The 18,194-nt window shown below is 43.6% G+C and overlaps 1 protein-coding gene across 1 annotated transcript in view; it reads right to left on the reverse strand.

The window, feature by feature from the left end:
- Nucleotides 1-16,866: 16,866 nt before the first annotated feature.
- The window catches only part of LOC144890851 (VPS10 domain-containing receptor SorCS1-like), a 244,620-nt gene continuing 243,292 nt past the window's right edge, over nucleotides 16,867-18,194 (reverse strand). The window contains exon 8 of the mRNA XM_078772716.1: nucleotides 16,867-17,157. Coding sequence (XP_078628842.1) covers nucleotides 16,867-17,157 — 291 coding nt within the window. The remainder of the gene's footprint in view (nucleotides 17,158-18,194) is intronic.

An 18,194-nucleotide genomic window follows, 5' to 3' on the forward strand; every position in this document is an offset into this window, starting at 1 on the left:
ATGTAACAAAAAATAAAAATAGCACCGCAAAGCGGACGTAACCCCTCGGCCCATGCATGGTGGAAACCAATTTCAATATGGCTGCCGTGGCGGCCATATTGAAAATCGCAGCGTGCCCATTTTCGAAAGGAACCTTCCTCTACTCAACCCCAACACACACTGCAAAAATGGATTTAATCGGAAAAGCCGTTCTGTTTGAAATTGACGGAAACCAATTTCAAGATGGCTACCGTGACGGCCATATTGAAAATCGCAGCGGGCTCCTGAACCTTCCTCTACTCAACCCCAACACACACTGCAAAAATGGATTTAATCGGTCAAGCCGTTCTGCTCGAAATTGACGGAAACCAATTTCAAGATGGCTGCCGTGGCGGCCATATTGAAAATCGCAGCGCGCCCATTTTCGAAAGGCACCTTCCTCTACTCAACCCCAACACACACTGCAAAAATGTATTTAATCGGACGAGCCGTTCTCCTTGAAATTGACGGAAACCAAAAGTTGACGGACGCCCGGACGCCCGGATGACGCCCGTGACGACAATACCCCTTAGCCCAATTTGGGGTGAGGGGTGAAAAAATTAAGGCAAGAAAATAAAACATTGGAATTAAAAATATTTAAGAACATTGTGAGACAGTGGGGGGAAAACCCGGTAACCTGGAGACATGGAAAAAGGTGTGCTTAGGAATGGTTAATGAGGGTAGAAGAGATGTGGATGGGGGATGATTTTGGTTAACAGCTGTCTTGGAGACCAAGAGGGAAGAATGAGATTGACGAGAATGTGGAAGTTGTTTCCACAGGTGGGGAAAAAGAGGAACAAATGAGTGGATGTGAGCAGTGATCCTGGACTTTGAAGGGCTGGGGTGGGGTACACGGGATAAACAAATGGACACTACAAGGACTTTCAGGAAAGAAAACAGGGAATTTTAAAAATTTGAATTTTGGGTATATTATCAGGGGTAGAAAAGATCAAGATTTTGTCTGGGGGAAGATAAGATATGGTGGTGAACAGCTGTTTTGACGACTTGGAGGGAGAAGTGGGATTGAAGAGAGTGTGGGAGTTTGTTCCAGAGGTGGGAAAAAAGAGGAATGAAAGAGTGAAGGTGAGCAGTGAGTCATGATTTTGGCAATTTCACCAGAAGAGGGTTGCTGACAGACATTGTGCAGACTGCAGACATTTGGGGGACAGAGCACAGACAGAGCTGTGGAAGCTAGTCCGGAGAGGAGTCGGTAAAAGACAGAAAGACCACCTACCTGCCTGCAGTGAGAGAGTGAAAGGCCCTAAGGATCGGCTTTATGATTACCAATGATTCTAAAGGCCTTGGTTTCTGGATAGTGAAGCCGAGCTAGGTGTAAGGCAGGAGCACCAGCCCAGAGGGGAGAGCAGTACAAATGATGGTGATAATTGGCAGTTTTGGTGGCCAACTTACAAATGTCAGTTGCCCAAGAAAGATCATGGCTGATATTGAGGCCCAAAACTTTGATTGACTATTTCTTCAAGAGGATTGTTATGGAAATCGATTGGGAGGTTCACCAGACAGTCTTTTCGGAGAGATAGAGTGACAGTGTGACATTTATCAGATGATCATTTATCAGAATCTGACCGCTAAAAGCAACAACATAAGCGAGCTCGGTCAAAAGGTTAACTGAGACTCGGACTATGCGTTTCCCTTCTGAGAGTTTTGGTTTAGTCAGTCATACCTGCCGACAGGACTTCCTTCAGAAACAAATGAAAAACAAGTACAGATACATTCAAAACACACCACCCCCATGCCAAATAAATAAATAAAATCCTCTCGCGCGGCATTGCCGGGGCGCCTTAAGTGCCCGGCAATACCGCCGTGCAGCACATAGAGACGACATTGGGAGGGAGAGGTGTACAATAATTGATTGATTAATTGCATAATTAAAATCAATAAGCAATAATCACAAAATATTTTCTTAATCAATTGGCTAAGAGCATAACTAAACCACAAGTGCTTCATCCGAAGCTGTAACTTTTTGAAAATTAATTAAATCAGTCATTAATCTAAAAAAAAAAAAATTAATTGAGTAATTAATAAATAATTCATCGATTAATTGATTAATCAATAAATCAAAAATATCCTTTACAGCCAAATCACATGATCATTGTCGTTTCCAAATATCAGCTTCCTAGCTCAAAAGGTGCCTGAGATAATGCCCAGAAGAGAATAGAAATACATATATAAGTACTTAATTATTCGATAATAATTAAATAACTAATCAATTAATTGATTCATCAAAACACAAAAAATAACTTTTTTGTCAAAGCAATTTCTCACTATTGTGCTGAAATTTTAGCTTCCTAGCTCAAAGGATGGCTGAGATATCGCGTGGACAAACAAACAAACAAACAATCAAACAAACAACCAGAGTGAAAACCGTGAGTGAAAACCAAACAAACAACCAGAGTGAAAACCAGACAAACAACCAGAGTGAAAACCGTGAGTGAAAACCAAACAAACAACCGGAGTGAAAACCGTGAGTGAAAACCAAACAAACAACCGGAGTGAAAACCATGAGTGAAAACCAAACAATCGGAGTAAAAATCGTGAGTGAAAACCAAACAAACAACCAGAGTGAAAACCGTGAGTGAAAACCAAACAAACAACCGGAGTGAAAACCGTGAGTGAAAACCAAATAAACAACCGGAGTGAAAACCGTGAGTGAAAACCAAACAAACAACCGGAGTGAAAACCGTGAGTGAAAACCAAACAAACAACCAGAGTGAAAACCAGACAAACAACCAGAGTGAAAACCGTGAGTGAAAACCAAATAAACAACCGGAGTGAAAACCGTGAGTGAAAACCAAATAAACAACCGGAGTGAAAACCGTGAGTGAAAACCAAACAAACAACCAGAGTGAAAACCAGACAAACAACCAGAGTGAAAACCGTGAGTGAAAACCAAACAAACAACCGGAGTGAAAACCGTGAGTGAAAACCAAACAAACAACCGGAGTGAAAACCGTGAGTGAAAACCAAACAATCGGAGTAAAAATCGTGAGTGAAAACCAAACAAACAACCGGAGTGAAAACCAGACAAACAACCAGAGTGAAAACCGTGAGTGAAAACCAAACAAACAACCGGAGTGAAAACCAAACAAACAACCGGAGTGAAAACCGTGAGTGAAAACCAAACAAACAACCGGAGTGAAAACCGTGAGTGAAAACCAAACAATCGGAGTAAAAATCGTGAGTGAAAACCAAACAAACAACCGGAGTGAAAACCAGACAAACAACCAGAGTGAAAACCGTGAGTGAAAACCAAACAAACAACCGGAGTGAAAACCGTGAGTGAAAACCAAACAAACAACCGGAGTGAAAACCGTGAGTGAAAACCAAACAATCGGAGTAAAAATCGTGAGTGAAAACCAAACAAACAACCGGAGTGAAAACCGTGAGTGAAAACCAAATAAACAACCGGAGTGAAAACCGTGAGTGAAAACCAACCAAACAATCAGAGTGAAAACCCTTTCCGCATGCATCATTGCTGGGCCCCCTTCGGTGCCCGGAAATTACGTCATGCAGCGCCTGGAGATGGCACAGGAAAGGAGCGGTGTACAATAAACACCATAGTCATGACATAAACACTCATTAATCGCACCGTTTTGCTTACAGTGCAAATGGACAAGACGCCCAGCGGGAATAACCACATATCGGATTCAATAGAAATGGCTGGCATTCTTGTGTTTCTATTAAAATGGCAGCAGCTGCTGGGAGGTGAGGTGGAGGTTTCATAAGTCCATCATGCTAAAGTAGTAGAGGCCTACAGGGAGGATTGACAACAGAGAGGGGGAGCCAGTATTGGATGGCGTGAGAAGGGTAGGAGGATTATAGCGGGAACAAGGGCGATTTGGGATGGAGCTACTTGGGATACTCATATCTCACGGCGCACTGAATCTAAGTATATAATACTCTTTCTGGAGCGTGGCGGGCATTTGAAAGGAATAAGCTGCCATTTCTGTTTTCAATTATGTGTATTACAAAGATCTTGAGGTATCTAATAAAGCCTGCCTTTCGATGGATTCTGTTGCTAAAGCAATGGCAGGCCTTGGAGTCTTTGGGTCACTGATACGAGTCGAAAAATGTGGGCCAAGAAGCTCTGTTGGAAAAAGATGCCCACTTTCCCTCTCTTGCCCCAATATAATCTGGTAGGTCCTATAAATTATATGTTTGGTGTTATGAATCACTGCATCAGAGGGAATCCTCTTTTTTAAGGGGCGCCTCACATTATCTTGGCAACAAAGCCACCCTTTCATGATCCAGGTTGATAAATCCAAGATGGAAGTTGTTTGTGTGTGCGTGCAAGAACTGTGGCACACGCATGACAAATGATCCTCACCTGCTCAAGCTCTGCTTCATCCTGTTGCTGGAAAGTGTACCGAATGGGCAGTGGCACAACAAACAGCTGGGCCTTCAGAGGGGTAGCGTAAGGAACTTCCAGCAACACCTGCCCATCGGAGACGTCCCCCACGGCCTGCACAGTCACCGTCAGCAAGCAGTCAATTAATAAGTGGTGTGATGAATGTGGGCAGCAGCAACAACTGCTCACGCGTAGGAACGTTTCTTATGGCCAAGACCAAAAAAAGACCGAAAGCGGTCTAAATGTGTTTCTATTTGAAAAGCATAAAATAAAATGGTTGCCTATTTTGAAATTCAAGATCAATGTATGTCTTGCTCTTCGCAGAGCGTTGGGGGCGCTCACAAAATGTCAACAACATTGCTATCCGAGAAACAACCCTGGACAAGTCAGCACTCCATCACAGTTTCCTTCACAGTTGGTTTAGGTAGGATTTTGAAATCTGGGCTGGGTGCTGACACACAATCTCCTACTATTGTAGACTATACAATGCGATATTGTGACGTCAGAAACAGCAAATTCTTAGTAGACGAGACATGGGCTTAACGTCCCATGTGATGGACGCTTACTTATTGATGCAACTCCCAATCTGTGAAGCACCACGGTGAGAGTTTAGTCAGGTCAGGAATCAAAACCAGACAACACAGCACAGCAGTCAATATGCTACCTCTGAGCCACCCAATTCCCTCCATTTTGGATATAAAAATACTGAACTTCAGGTAAACGTAAATAAAAAAACCACCTTTAGAGGCCATTTTTCCCCGCAAAGCGGGGGTTGGCCTTTTTCGGGAACCATGGTTGTTGTTGTTTTTCGGTCCCCTATTTGAAGCAATGTTTTACGGCCGGATGCCCTTCCTGACGCCAACCCTTTTTTGCCGCCTTTAACGACAAACAGGGAATTACCAGTGAACTGGTCCTCAATTAGCCGACCTCGGAAGGATGACAGGCTGAGTCAACCCCCCTGGCGTTAATTCAGCGATCGACCGGGATTCGAACCCAGGATCCTTGGTTATCCTAAGCCGGCACCCTAGCCGCTAGCCCAACACCAGGGTTTATGGGTGTAAAACGTAAATGTTTTAGCAAATTATGTTTTTACATGTAACAACGTAACATGCACATAAATGTCAACAACCAATCAAAATACAAGCAAACTGGTTATACTGGCCACAAAATAAATGTGGATAACTGGTCGTGAATAAATTAATCTACTATATAAGAGAGATGTCTGTCTGTGTGTGTGTCTGTCTGTCCGTGTCGCCATTTTTCTCAGAGATGGCTGAACGGATCTTTGTCAAACTTTCAGAGGTTCATCAGTGAGTGCCTGGGAGTGTTTTAGGCAAAAAATAAAATAAAAAGTTCGTTTTTTTGGAGTTAAAAAATCATCGCTCCATAGTGCCTAAGCTTTTTAAAAATAATGACAGTTATATACAAGTACACATTCGCATAAATAAATACAAAACAATCACCAGACATTTGAACACAAATAAATCAAACAATTCTGGAAATATACGAAGTTGGTAGTAAGGCTTCTTCTTCCTGTTCTGCATCACACTTATCGCAAAAACGGGATGTACGCCACATTCACCAGCATATATTCAACGAAAAGGTGATGAACCCCCTTCCTCCCCTGCCTCTCCCCCACTTCCCCCCCTCTCTCCCCCCATTCCCTCTATCCTGCCATTTCACCCCCCCCCCCAACCACCCCCTATCCCCCCACCCTCCGCCGGGTACTTATGATAGTTTATCATAACACAAGCAATTTTTCCATAGGCTGTAAAATTGGATTTTTAGCATTAACACTTGTCACATTCCACTTTACTCTTATATTTACATGCAACCTTGAGCCTCACTAAACACCAAATCCTAAATAATAAACAGTTCATAGCATTTCGAATCATATCTATATCAGCATTAGACAATGCACAGTACCCCAATAAACTGCTCAACAAAATCTTTCAAAAACAATCTGCAACACAGAGCATAATTCATGTCATACAATTATAGATCTTGCTATAAATTATTATTTAAATAAGATTAAAGCAAGGCACACACTGTTGCCGGGCTCAAGACATTAATCATAGATGGACACCATATTGAGGTCATCAAAATATTCACAGAACTTTGAATACTTCAAGGCAGAGCTTCAACCATAATCCATAATAATACCATAATGATGAATAATATTACCATAATCCATAAAAATGGTGCAAGATTGGTCCCCAGGAACATCAGCACTCGCAACCAACAGCAATGGCTGACATCATGGCACAATCTCATCAAACTGTTAAATACAGATCAAGCCGGCTCATCTAGTAACTCGAGATGAAACGTGGCCTCACCACTGGGACCCTGAAACCAAATTGTATTCCATGCAAAGGAAGCACAAAAGGATCGCCACCATCCCCAAAACCCCACACCCAACCCTCGGCTGTTAAGAGCATGGCCTTGGTTTTCTGGAATCCCAAGAAAATTCTGCTGATTGACAATTTGCTTCACAAAACGAAATCACAGACATTCCTTTTTGAACCTCATGAAAAACTTATGGCAGGCCATCAAGGACCAACTGTAAGGAATGTCGACCATTAAGGTTTGCTTCAATTTCACAAAAACCCACCTAGGCACAGGGGACAAGTTTCAGCCATCATAAGTTTTAGCCCAATTCTTTCACAAACTATCTCGTGGCCAGGCCTGACATTTCACTGAACACAACAGCAATTTGGAATTTGTTTAGCGTGTCCGCCACAACTTGCCAACTCTTCACCAAAGACACTGTGGGATATTTAAAGGCCACCAACTAGTTCCAGCAATGTCGGCAGACAGGAAACAAGCTTAAAATTCATCCAAGGGACATCAACATTTGTGATGCAACATCCTGTCTGCAAAAAAACAATCTGAAAGGTTGGTCAGGTCGAAAATCGAACCGAGCGAGGTTAGACAAGTCAATGATGTGGGCACCTGGACCATCCACTCAGCTTTGTTGTTATAGCAATGTGATGGCATTTATTCACCTTCACGGTTACTTGATCAGAAAAATAGCTTTAAAAAGGAAAATAACAATGGATTTATCTGTACAAAGCGTTCATCGATAGGAAAGGTAACACAAACACATGTAGATTACTTTCATAAATGATGAAACAGTCAATTTTCTAATATTCATATATAAGCACATCAATGCCAGTTCAATAACAAGAAGAAACCCGCAAATATTTTTTAAAAAGTAAATAAAAATGATGCTTCATTAGCAACTAAATATCAAAAAATACAAACAAGAACCAGAAATCAATTAATTAAGGGCGAATTATTCCACACTATGGTTCAATATTATTCTTCCTCCATATTAATTGTTCTTCCTCCACAAACTTCACGCCTTCAGTGCATGCAGTAAAGAGTCACCTTCCTGGGATCTTCCTCTTACTCGGTGATCAAAACAAACAAACACACACACACACACACACACACACACACACACACACACACACACACACACACCAACACCATCACCATCACCATAGGGAGATTATCAAGTATATAGCTCTTTGAAAATTTGGGGAGATTTGATAAACTATAAGCCCCGCAAAGCACAGGAGGAATGAAAATTGCCAGGACTTAGATGTAATGGATGGAATGACAAGGATAATAAAAAAAAATGAACAGTTTTCATCCACGTTCAAAATCTCACGATCGCTCAAGCAAATCCCTTATCGTAGAAAGTCTTCCCCAGAGGATCAGTGGAGAACATTGTCACAGATACAAGATTTGTTTGGTTGGCGGTGCGCATCTCCGGGACCCGAGCCCCCTTCTTTAACTCATGTTCATAAATCCACCTTTACACAGTCTCCATCTGAATAATTGAGCGTGCATTATCTTTGCTTCTCTATTACACCATTTCCATTGTAGAATCTCCTTTTTATCACTGGACTTTCACAGGGTAAATTTCACATTTCTCAATCTTGTTTCACCAAATATGCAAATTCTTAAAATTTCAGGTCAATCGGATGAAAATGTATGATTTTAGATAATGCTGACTTTTCACCTTTGGACAAAAATAATAATTTGTCTTCTCTATATTCTCAAAATAAAGCTTTGTAGAAAATGTGATGACAAAAGCTCAAAGTACATCTGGCTACGGCTTCCCCTCCGCTCACAACTTTTGCTTAAATGTGTGTTGTCCCGTCCACCGTCTCTGGTGTCCCTGGCATAAACTCATTCAGGGAATATTTTCAAAGAAATTTGCTCTCTCTTTCATGCACAGATTTATCCCATCTCGTCTTGAAGGTGTAAAATCCAACTGAAGGAAATCGGGAGAGCCAGGAAACAATATCTCTCTACTCTCAAACCTGTCTCCTTCCTCCAAATCCTTGTGGCGTCTGGTCAAATCTGTTTCTGGTGTTTGTTCCCCCTCCATCCCCTCCCTTACCTCAAACGGCTAGACAGCTGCCACCGCACGTGACAAAGCCGAATGCCTCAACTCTGGGTTTGCCTCAAAAACTTGTGTCCCGAACCCATCTCTCCCTGTACCCACATTACCCAGTCGAACCCAGCTGCTCCTGGACTCCGTGTCCTTCTCTCCTGACAAGGAGACGTTTCTAGTCCAGTCAAAGCAGTGGCTTGACCCACCACTAATTGCAACAGAATGTTTTTCACGGCTATGCACTTCAGGAATGTCCCCTAAACACCATTCTAAAAGTATACCAAAATATATTTTGCAGAAAGGTATCAAATTTGCGTAATATGCAAATTAGCTGCAGCCATGAGGTAAAAAAAAAATTTGTCCACAGTAATTCTGTATCTAAGTATCCAATCATGAGAAATTAAGTAGGTAGACCCATATTTTCAGGGTTGGTGATTATGAAAAGTTCATTTCTGGATCAATTATATGCATACAATTCAATGAAGTATGCAAATTAGATGCCATCGTTATTCAAAAAAAAACTTTTCTGCCAGAACTCTCCATCTCTTGACCCAATCTTGACAAGTGAAATGTGTATACCCATATTTTCATGATAAGGGAATATGATAAGTACATTTCTGGATGAATTACCAGTTGTTGGATGTCACTCGTCATCGAGCTCCAGTCTTGATGAGTTAGCACAACTCAAACCTTTACACTCTCCATACATCCATGAGCAGTCAAGGCCATGCTTCTGGCATGTACATTTAGTGGTGCTGCACCCCGCCTTGCAGTTACATCTGAAGATCTCAGTAAGTTTCGGTGGCGCTGGTGGCAGATCAGTTTGCACTGGGAGGAACTGACCCTCGCTGATCTTCCATCCCCATTCATCTGGTTTCAATTGTCCAACATCTCCTTTCCACTCCTGAATTTGGAAGTACACACTCAGACTGTGAAACCTTGTAGCCGCAGATGTTGGTGGAAAGTTCTGGGCCTCAACATATTTGGTACTTTTCGCAACCTTCTCACAGAAACGCTTGTATCGTAGGGCATCAATACTTTCATCTTGATTTCCATTGTACAGGCATACAAGGGCCTTCTCCCCTGCTGCACCAATATCATCCTTTGGTGCATGTCCTTCCTGGGTGAACAGGTTAGCATGTTTCGTGAATTGGACGTTGTTTTGGATGTTCTTCAGGGCAACACCTTTGCCAATGCCATACGCACTGGATGTTGTGTCATAGCCAAGCCGGGCGTGTACAAATAGCATTCTGCCACAGACATTCATTCCCAAGGTTGTCTTGTTTTTTTTTTGATGTTCCATACTCGACGTTTCTTTGCATTAAGTTTTGGCTCAAGCTTGAAAAATATGTCCCTCCCTTGCATGTCGGCATGGGAGCAAATAAGAATCAGTAGGTCTGTGTCGTCACCAACAAGAACTGTATATATTGTCTTTGCAGATTCCACTGCAGTCTGGACAATCAGCACATCAGCATCCCCCTTGGCATGAATCGTCAGACATCCCGCCTTCTCTAGGGAGTCACTTAGGATGTAAATGAAGCGTTTTTTGTTGAATGTGTTTCCTAGGAACTCATTCTTCTTCAGATTTAGGACTGTTTTACCAGTCAAAGTAACATTTGGTCCTATGCAGCTTCCTACCCGTCTCCGATGTGTGGCATCCTTGATCGTGGGACCGTCCTCGTAGCTGTCGAAGACAATTGTTGCCTTCCCATACCTGCTTATCACATAAGTAATATATGTGTGACATATAATTTCGAAAGTTTGCCCACGTGACCATGGCAGACGTTGCAGGAGGGCACCTCCATCAAGCACCTAGTGGACATCATCAGCTGGATCTGAATGATCATGTTTAACAAGTTCCCAAATTGCATCACCAAGCGCTGGTTTATTTGGCTTCTAGGAAGACCCGAGGGATCAAAGAGTGCTGGAGGATGACGACAGAGCTCATACTTGAACAAAGATGCTGGATCTTCTTGTGTTTCACGAGTGGCAATTACGCTGAGTCGTTGGAAAAGCAACTGTGGATCAACTTGCACTGAGTCTCCATCAATGACAACGGCTGTCTTTGACCCAAGGGTGACTGCTTGTTTTTTGCGTTGGAATGAATAGTCATACACACTCTTCCCAAACATGGAATCTAGTATAGTTTGCCCCACAGATCTGGCGTTATCAACATTCACTGTGTCATGTGCAGTAACGCCACTCACAATACTATGTAGAGATGGTTCACTGCTGAAAGGGTCCATTCCTTGAAGGCTCCGAGCAGTTCATATGCGTCTTATATATCACGTTGTTGTCTTGATTTGGAATTGTCCTTGTGCTGTTCACTGGTATCATAGGTCACACCTGTGAGCTCCTGCATGGCACAATTCACTTCAGCACAGGCTGGCATTGCCAGAAACCATATCAATCTCTGTATCTCGGTCATTCCTCTGCCTCTAGTTAAGCCACCACTGGTCTTCATGCTCCTCATGAGCGCTTGTTCTATCACGAGGTCGGTTAATAGGCCAGCCAAATAACGAATCACGTATTCTGACGTCATGAAGTCCATTCATGAAACTCCTATACACTTCTGGGTGATTCCTGTCAAGTTGTTTCATCATTTGAAGGTACAAGTATGCAGACTTGGCATACAGATTGTGCCCTGATTCTGCAAAGTACGGAAGCATATCATGTACGGCCTGAAGGTGCAGCATCCAATTACCCATACGCTCAGATTTTATAAATTTCCATAAGATCTCTACCATATCCATATATTGCAGCCAGAGGCATGCTGTTCGTAGATCATTCATAGAGTTCTTTTCTTCCTTCAGCTTCTCAGAGATGTGCCTGAGAGCTTCTGAGGAGGACACCTCATCTGTAACACTTGGATCTACCATTAAACGATCAAATAGTTCACCAGCTTCAAACAAGTCTTTATTTTGTTCTTGAGCATTCTCCTCCTCCTGGATGATGTCATCTTCCACATCCTGTTCCATCTGTTCATGTATCATGTGTGACTTCTCAGAAGGATTCTCTGCTGTTCCCTTCAGTTGGTCCATATCGGAATATGTTGGCAGGGGGAGGTTGTATGCATTCGCTACCAGCATCGTATTGAGGGCAGCATCCACCAAGAGTGTCCTCGTACAGCTCTTGAGATTTCCTTTCCGCTAAGCATATGCTTTACAGCATTTCCGGCATACACAACTTCAAAGCCTTCTTGTAGACCGCTTCCAGCCATAAGATGTCCGATAGCGCCTAAAAAGCTCATTTCTATGTGAAGGCCTCCGAGTCTCAAGACAATAGATTTTAAGTCACTGTCACTGGGCTCTGATTCTATTATCATCAAGGCTTTCCACCACAGTGGTTGGTCAAATGTAATCACTGGAGTGATGTTGTAACCCTTGGATTGTTCACACACAAAACTAAGTGTGGAGAAGATACATGACATGTCGCTAGGATCCATGTCGATCATAGGCAAGAATTGCACAGTTGATTTACCAGGAAACTGACCGTGATGAACTGCTTGCATCATTCCAGACCATGCTGGCCTTGATGAACAAAGCATAAGTGACACTTCCCGGAGAAGGTCAATATGGTATGTGGGATCATTAACTTCCATCGCTAGTAGTTCTTTGTAAGTCAATTGATTCTTTCCCATGTGCTGAGGTAATTTCCGGAAGAAGCTAATTTTCGTATTTCATAGAAATGTATGCATATAATTCATCCAAAATGTTTTACTCATATGTATACACTAACCCTGAAAATTTGAGCCTCCTGGCCACCGCTAAACTCTGGTTATAGTAGAATATGCTCTTATCAATGTTCATCAGTCACACCGCAAACCCCTTAGATGCGGAACTCTGCAACAGAATCGAAAACGTGCACATAGTTAAATAGCAGTTTCATATAATGAGAATAGCTAATTGGATTTTTGCATAAGTGTATGCATATAATTAATCCAGAAATGTACTTATCCTATCCAATGACCATGAAAATATGGGTATACACATTTCACTTGTCAAGATTGGGTCAAGAGATGGAGAGTTCTGGCAGAATGTTTTTTTTAGAAAAACGGTGGCATCTAATTTTCATACTTCATTGAATTGTATGCATCTAATTGATCCAGAAATGAACTTTTCATAATCATCAACCCTGAAAATATGGGTCTACCTACTTAAATTCTCATGATTGGATACTTAGATACAGAATTACTGTGGAAAATTGATTTTTTCCTCATGGCAGGAGCTAATTTGCATATTATGCAAATTTGATGCCTTTCTACCAAATATATTTTGGTATACTTTTAGTATGGTGTTTAGGGGACATTACTGAAATGCATAGCTGTGAAAAACATTCTGTTGCAATTAGTGGTGGGACAAGCCATAAAATTACTTAGATTGACTGGACTATTCTGTCAATCCTCAACTCTGATTCTGCAACTGGACCAGGCGGCATCAGCCCACGGGTCCTAAAATCCTGCACAACCGCTCTTTCACACCCTCTCTCTCTCTGTTCTCTTCACCCTCTGTTTTGCTCAAGGTAATCTGCCATCAGCTTGGAAATCAGCAAACATCACCGCTTTACATAAAAAGGTGCAAAAACATAATATCCTTGCAACGACAGACCAATCAGTCTGCTCCCAATTATCAGCAAGGTCATGGAATCCATCATTGCTTCGGATATCAAATCCTTCCTCTTCTCCAATGGCTTGATCTCCGATCATCAATTTGGATTCAGACCAGGTCACTCCACTCTGGGCATGCTGCTTCTGCTGTCTCAACAATGGATGGAGGTCCTCAATGTCAAACAGGAAATTAGAGCTGTCTCCCTTGACATATCACGTGCCTTCGATACGGTCCGGCACCCCGCTCTGCTCACCAAACTCTCCTCCTATGGTATCCATGGAAATCTCCACACATGGCTTGCGGACTTCCTCTCTGGTCGTAGTCAACGTGTGGCTCTCAAAGGAATTCTCTCATCTCTTCTTCTGTTCGGGCTGGAGTTCCTCAAGGCAGTGTTCTGGGCCCTGTGCTTTTTCTAATCTTCATCAACGATTTCTCCGATTCTCTGGAAAATACTCTTGATCTCTTTGCAGACTAGGATAAAATCACAAAGTGGTCAAATACATGGAGCTGGTCTTTCAATCCTGACAAATCTAACACACTCTCTATGTCTCTCAGAAAGGACTGTCAGGAACTCTCCACCCCACCCCCTTCCATCGACTTTCTCAACATTCCTCTCGAAGAAGTTCTGTCACTCAAGCTTTTGGGTCTCACTATCTGCCATGATCTTTCTTGCCAAAGCCACATTTCGAAGGTGGCCTGCTAAGCAAGTCGCTAACTGGGCATCCTCCATCGTGCAAAGTCCTTCCTTAGCACACCTGAGTTTCTAACCACATACAAAACTTTCATCTGCAGCTTGATGGAGTATTGCTCTCCCCTCTGGGCTGCTGCTGCTGCCTCACACCTATCTCTGCTTCACGCTGTAGAAACTAAGGCTTTTAGAATCAATGGTATCTCCCGCACTGAGGCCGAGTCAATGGGTCTTTCACTCTCTCAACGCAGGCAGGTCAGTGGTGTTCTGTCTTCTACCGACTAATCTCCATGCATACGTAAGCCACCGTTCATTATCTGTATGCCAAGTTTGAACAACATCGGTGATCTAGAGAGAAACTTCCCTGATCTCCTGTTTAAAGTGCAAGACCTCCCACAACTGCTGGATAAGGAAAGACAGCATGCCCAGGGTGTAATAACGTAAAAGCAAAATGGCGATTACGTGTTAGGGGAAATGGAGGAAAACCATCATATTTTAAATGTCAATATGTCAACGACATTATTCTTGGCTCAAATACTTTCTCGAAATAACTGATTCAATTTTTCTTGCAAGTAACAATCAATGGCAGTTTCTCCATCAGGAATGAAATCTTGAACCCAGAGGTCAGTACCTTTCAACCGCATGACCTATACGCTCACTTTGTTTCCAAAAGAACAAAGGTGATGGTTGCTTGACAACCATTGGAAGTAGCACCATTGAATCTTGCAGCACAAAATAAATAATTTTATCCAGAACACTGTACACTTTTTGTGAAAAAAAACCACCAACACACACACACACAAACACACACACACAAATGCACACACACACACATACACACACACACACACACACATACACACCCACACACATACATACACACCCACACACATACAAATGTACACACACACACACACACACACACACAAATGCACACACACACACACAAATGCACACACACACACACAAATGCACACACACACACACACACACAAATGCACACGCGCACACACACACACACACACACACACACACACACACACACACACACACACAAATGCACACACACACACACACACACACACACACACACACACACACGCCAAGAGGATTACTAGCTGTTTTAAATTTGTTCACTCCATCCAAGGGCAAAGGAATGTAAAGTACATTAAGAATCACTGGTGCATATTGGACAGCATGTGAATGAGCTGTGCAGTGGAGTATTCTGATAAAGAGTGATTAAATTCCCACCCAGCAGGAAAGCTCATAATGATGGCAGAGCCCAAGGTGATAAACATGCTGTATTGCTTTAAGTTTGAAAGATTATTTTTTCTTGTCAAAGATGGAGAATTTTGGTGCAGGATAGCTACAGTCACTGACTACACTTAAACGTAACTTGATAGTCCTCCAAACTTAGTTAGTTATTATGTATATGTAAGAACTCACGTGAACTCTTATCCACCGACAAGGTGTATAGGATATCAGGGCTGTCTCCCAGGCTGACCACTAGACAAATCTCGAGCTGTCGATACAGGTGCTATAAACACAGGAGGTAGAGATCCTCATTGCCATCCTCCAGCCGTGTGCCACACGAGTCCTGTGCTGCACCAATCCTGTGGAGCACCAGCAATGTGCCAGACCAGCAATGTGCCAGACCAGCTATGTGGCACACCAGCCCTGTGGCACACCAGCAATGAGGTGCACCAGCCCTGTGACACACCAGCTCTGTGGCGAACCCGCCCTGTGATGCACCAGCCCTGTGACACACCAGCCCTGTGGCACACCAGCCCTGTGGCACACCAGCAATGAGGTGCACCAGCCCTGTGACACACCAGCTCTGTGGCGAACCCGCCCTGTGATGCACCAGCCCTGTGACACACCAGCCCTGTGACACACCAGCCCTGTGGTACACCAGCAATGAGGTGCACCAGCCCTGTGGCACACCAGCTCTGTGGCACACCAGCCCTGTGGCACACCAGCAATGAGGTGCACCAGCCCTGTGACACACCAGCTCTGTGGCGAACCCGCCCTGTGATGCACCAGCCCTGTGACACACCAGCCCTGTGACACACCAGCCCTGTGGTACACCAGCCCTGTGGTACACCAGCCCTGTGGTGCACCAGCACTGTGGCACACCCACCCTGTGGCACACCAGCCCTGTGGTGCACCAGCCCTGTGGCACACCAGCCCTGTGGTGCACCAGCACTGTGGCACACCAACCATGTGGCACACCAGCCCTGTGGTGCACCAGCCCTGTGGTGCACCAGCCCTGTGACACACCAGCCCTGTGGTGCACCAGCACTGTGGCACACCCACCCTGTGGCACACCAGCCCTGTGGTGCACCAGCTCTGTGGCACACCAGCAATGTGGTGCACCAGCCCTGTTGCACACCAACCTGGTCCTGGTATTTAATTTTGGTGCCATAGCCGGTTATTTATCTCCTTGTACATAAGTTTGCATGCCCCCTCCCCCTTACTTGTGTTTGTCGAATGCTTGGTTCATCCATTTTATTGAAAGCGTCTTGTATACCCTTATTCCCCCGTATTTATTTTTCCACAAACCAATTTTAATTACAAGAGACTTTTCCCTCCCTTTTGCACTCTGTGTTGCACTGCCTGGTTCGGCTTCCATTTGGTTGATCCTTGAGGGAAAGTAGTCATAACATTGAAGCAGAAAACAAAAGAACCGTTTCGGAATCCGCAGAATCTATACCCCCAGCCTAGAGCGGGCAGTGCTAACGGACCCTCTGATGAGACAACTGGTCGTAGGATAGTGGACCTAGGTCGTAGGAGAGTGGACCTTGGTCGTAGGATAGTGGACCTTGGTCGTAGGATAGTGGACCTTGGTCGTAGGATAGTGGACCTTGGTCGTAGGATAGTGGACCTTGGTCGTAGGATAGTGGACCTTGGTCGTAGGATAGTGGACCTTGGTCGTAGGATAGTGGACCTTGGTCGTAGGATAGTGGACCTTGGTCGTAGGATAGTGGACCTTGGTCGTAGGATAGTGGACCTTGGTCGTAGGATAGTGGACCTTGGTCGTAGGATAGTGGACCTTGGCTTGAATCCCATCCTGGACCCGACAATTGGAGTCAGGATTGGGATTTAAACTCCACACAACTGGTAACAGTAGTGTTGGATTCATCCCGGTTTCAACAAGGAAAATTATTAAAATCAAATTTGAGTGCAAAATGTGCGATTGGCCATGTTGAAATTAAAAAATATTTCATTTTCAAATTGAGCGTGCGTGGGAGCAGCTGGTAAGATGGCGGACATCCATGTAATGGCGGACGGCATGGAACATGTGGGCGGAAGTGAGCCGTGGGGTAGCTTAGTAGTTGTGAGGAAGAAGTTAGGTTAGGAGCTTTCCCCACGCCTGAGCAGTCCAGCCACTAGATATCCAGTTGGCACGATTTCCATGCAGGACATGTTCCTGCAAATAACACTGGTCAACAAATTTTAAAAAGTTTTATGGTTCTAGTATATTTTGAGGTGATTCTAACCAACATGAACCTGTAGATTTCGATTATGATATCCAATTTTCACAAGCACATCCAATTTTTGAGAACCAGTATACCATAGGAATACCACTTCATTTGAAATTCACAAACCTCTTGTTGACCCTGAGAAGGTATTCTTACCACCACCTCATTTCAAACTTGGTTTGATGAAGAACTTTGTGAAGGCCATGGATCAAGACGGTGCTGGCTTCCACCACTTGCTAATGAAGTTCCAAGGCATTGTATCTGAGGCCAAAGTAAAGGCGGGTGTTTCCAATGGTCCTCAAATTCGTCCTGTACTCACTAATCAGGACTTTGTAACGAGACTATCTGAGCTGGAAAGCGTTGCTTGGGATTGCTTTGTGGCTTTTGCTCACAATTACCTTGGAAACTTTCGAGCACCAAATTATGAAGAGCTTGTGGACAAGATGTTGAAGAGTTACCAGGCGCTCGGTGCTCGAATGTCACTCAAGATACATTTCTTCCATTCTCATCTGGACTTCATTCCACAAAATCTTGGCGATGTCAGTGATGAACATGGAGAAAGGTTTCACCAGGAAATTGCCATCATGGAGACTCGATATCAAGGCCGATTCAATCAAAACATGAT

This window comes from Myxine glutinosa, chromosome 2 (genome assembly GCF_964187855.1).
Source record: "Myxine glutinosa chromosome 2, kmMyxGlut1.1, whole genome shotgun sequence".
In the NCBI taxonomy this organism is placed as follows: domain Eukaryota; kingdom Metazoa; phylum Chordata; class Myxini; order Myxiniformes; family Myxinidae; genus Myxine; species Myxine glutinosa.